The sequence below is a fragment of the Meriones unguiculatus genome, chromosome 9 (assembly GCF_030254825.1).
Source record: "Meriones unguiculatus strain TT.TT164.6M chromosome 9, Bangor_MerUng_6.1, whole genome shotgun sequence".
NCBI classification, from domain to species: domain Eukaryota; kingdom Metazoa; phylum Chordata; class Mammalia; order Rodentia; family Muridae; genus Meriones; species Meriones unguiculatus.
In genome coordinates, this window is record NC_083357.1 from 54333089 (window position 1) to 54335641 (window position 2553).

At 42.6% G+C, this 2553-nt stretch overlaps 1 gene segment (V, D, J or C); it reads right to left on the bottom strand.

Moving 5' to 3' along the window:
• Positions 1-1520: 1520 nt before the first annotated feature.
• On the bottom strand, positions 1521-2035 carry LOC132656469 (T-cell receptor alpha chain V region CTL-F3-like). The segment is given in 2 exon segments: positions 1521-1873; positions 1984-2035. Coding segments are annotated over 2 exon segments (405 nt in total).
• Between the last annotated feature and the right edge of the window lie 518 nt (positions 2036-2553).

A 2553-nucleotide genomic window follows, 5' to 3' on the forward strand; every position in this document is an offset into this window, starting at 1 on the left:
GTAATCCCCTAAAGACCCATGGACCCTTATCAGCAGGAAGGGGATAAAAAAGGCCTACAGCCCTTTTCCATACTAATCTCCTACTGAGGTTGGGGGTTGGATGGGAGGTAAAGTTGTTTAAGAACCATAAATAAAATACATTTGGTTAAATATAAGTCTACATTCTGGCTTTTATTGGATTTGACAAGCTCTCACCTAAGAGATTCTATTCTATGCTATGCCATTAGAAGTAGTTTTGGGTGTTTGGAGAAGCAATTTGACATCCCCTGGTGCTTTCTAACCAGTAAGAAAATGTGTAATTTATTGCTGATCATTGTGTATATAAACATGAATATTTCTTGAAAGGCAATGTGGTTTATTATTATTATTATTTCAGCTCTTTCTTTATGTGCAGAGAGATAAGTATAAGTACTAGAGCATTTTATTTTAAACCAACATTTTGTTTACAAAGTGAGATGAATCAAAACGTTGGTCTCCTTTCTCATGTTTCAGAAAAAATATGAGAGAACCCAATTCTAATCCCAGGTGAGTGCAAACACCACATCATCGGGATTGAAGCAAAGTGCACTGGCAGACAAGAATAGACTTTAAGGGGAAGGGATTTTTGGACAGAGTCTTTTATGACTAGGCTGTTTCAGACATGGTGTGTAGGAAATGGAAGGACTTGCCAACAACTGTATTTTTTGAGCAGCTTCACTAAGTGAAGGCTGTCAGGGAGCATTGTGGTTTGAATGAGAATGGCCACCATAAGCTCATTTATCAATGTTTGGCTCCCACTTTGTGGACTATTGAGGAAGGATCAGGATGTATGGCCGTGCCTGAGGAGGTATATCACTGGTGTTGGGCTTTGGAATCCCAAAGCCAAAGTCAAGCCCAGCTTCTCCCTCTCTCTGTCTCTTGCTTGTGATCAGATGTAAGCTCTCAGCTACTACTCCAGGGCCATCCTGCCTGCCTGCCTTCTCCTACACTCCCTACCATGATGATCACCTCTGAAACTGTGGTCAAGCCTCCAATGAAATGCTTTCTTTCACTAGCTGTCTTGATTATCCATGGTGTCTCTTCAAAGCAGCAGACAAATAACTAAGAGTAGAAGTTGGGGGATGCTCTGCAAAATGGATCAAGGAAAGGAAGAATCTTAATAATTTGTAGAATGAGACTGAAGCAATATTTTAAAGACTAGAGTCTATGTTTCTCATTTAAATCATAAATTTGAGGGTAATAACAAAAGATTGTTAGAGAATTTGAGTTCCTAGATTCTGTAAGACATCTTGGTAGAGATAAATCCTATGTCAGGCATTTCCTGGAGATGTTTGCTGTTAAGACTTGCAGTTAGGGAGAGAACTTTATTTCAAGGGATCACAGCCTGGGTTGTCTCTAGCACTGTCTTCCATCCTGTCCTGTCAGAATATCCACAGATCCTAGGTTTCTAGATATTTGACCTGAGACTTGATGCTGTTTTTCAGGAAGCTGGTGAGCAACACTTGGAGAAAGCACACAGCCTCCCTCACAGGGCCGCTCCCCTAGGCCTCCTGCACCTGTGGTTTGTGTGCAGCTTCTCCTGAAGTCTCCCTCACTGTGTCACCCAGAGCACAGTAGTACAGGGCAGAGTCTGACAGCTGCGCTGAGGACGTCTGCAGGTGGAAGGAGCTGCTGCTCTTGTGGAGAGTGGCGTGGAACCCTCGGTGCTCTGTCCTCTTGTTGTCTGTGGAGCTCCTCAGGAGTAGCTGAGGGGCTTCATTGAGATATTGCATGTACCAGAAGAGGTAAACACCTAAGTAAGTAGTCTGATAGGTGCAGTTCAGCATCACAGGCATCCCCTCTGTGAGAGTGACCAAGCCTTCTGTCTGGGTCACTGAGTCTCCATTGCTCCTTTCTAAAAAACAAACAAGGAGGAATTACTGTTCTATGTGAGGAGGAAGGATAAAGACTGCCATAGTTGTACAACAAAGACATCATTAACTCTTAGGGTAAAATGTAACTTACTGAGCATGAAGAGGAGCACAAGAACTGAACAGGTGACAGGAAGCATGTTCATAGAAGAAATGACACTTGGTCCTTGACTGCACCAGTCTCGCAGGGCAAGTCTTCTTCAGGACCTCATCAAACTCCTCACTCATGGGCAAGGACCTCTGTCTGCACAGTGAGTCTGTCATGCTAAGACACTTGAAGGAGATGTAACCCACATCTCCACATCTAAGAAAGCAACGCCCTCTGCTGATCTCCTTAAACCTGCACCACAGGTGGCTGCACAAGACACTGTGAATAAACTTGAAACCTCACCCTAAGCAGACAGGTCTCTAGCTGACACCTGTGTTATGAACCATATGTATCCTATGGTATTTAACGGGGTGGGTGTACGTAAAAGTGTACACACCCATACCTCTGATAAAATTCATCTATTTTTCTCATTATATTGGTTCTTTAGAGAATGTTATGCAATAAAATTTTATTATACTCATCTACTCTCTCCAATTGTAACAGATCCATCCAACTTCCCTACCAACCACATTTTGTCCCTCTCTTTTTTTAAATAAGACACTTCAATTTTTGTCT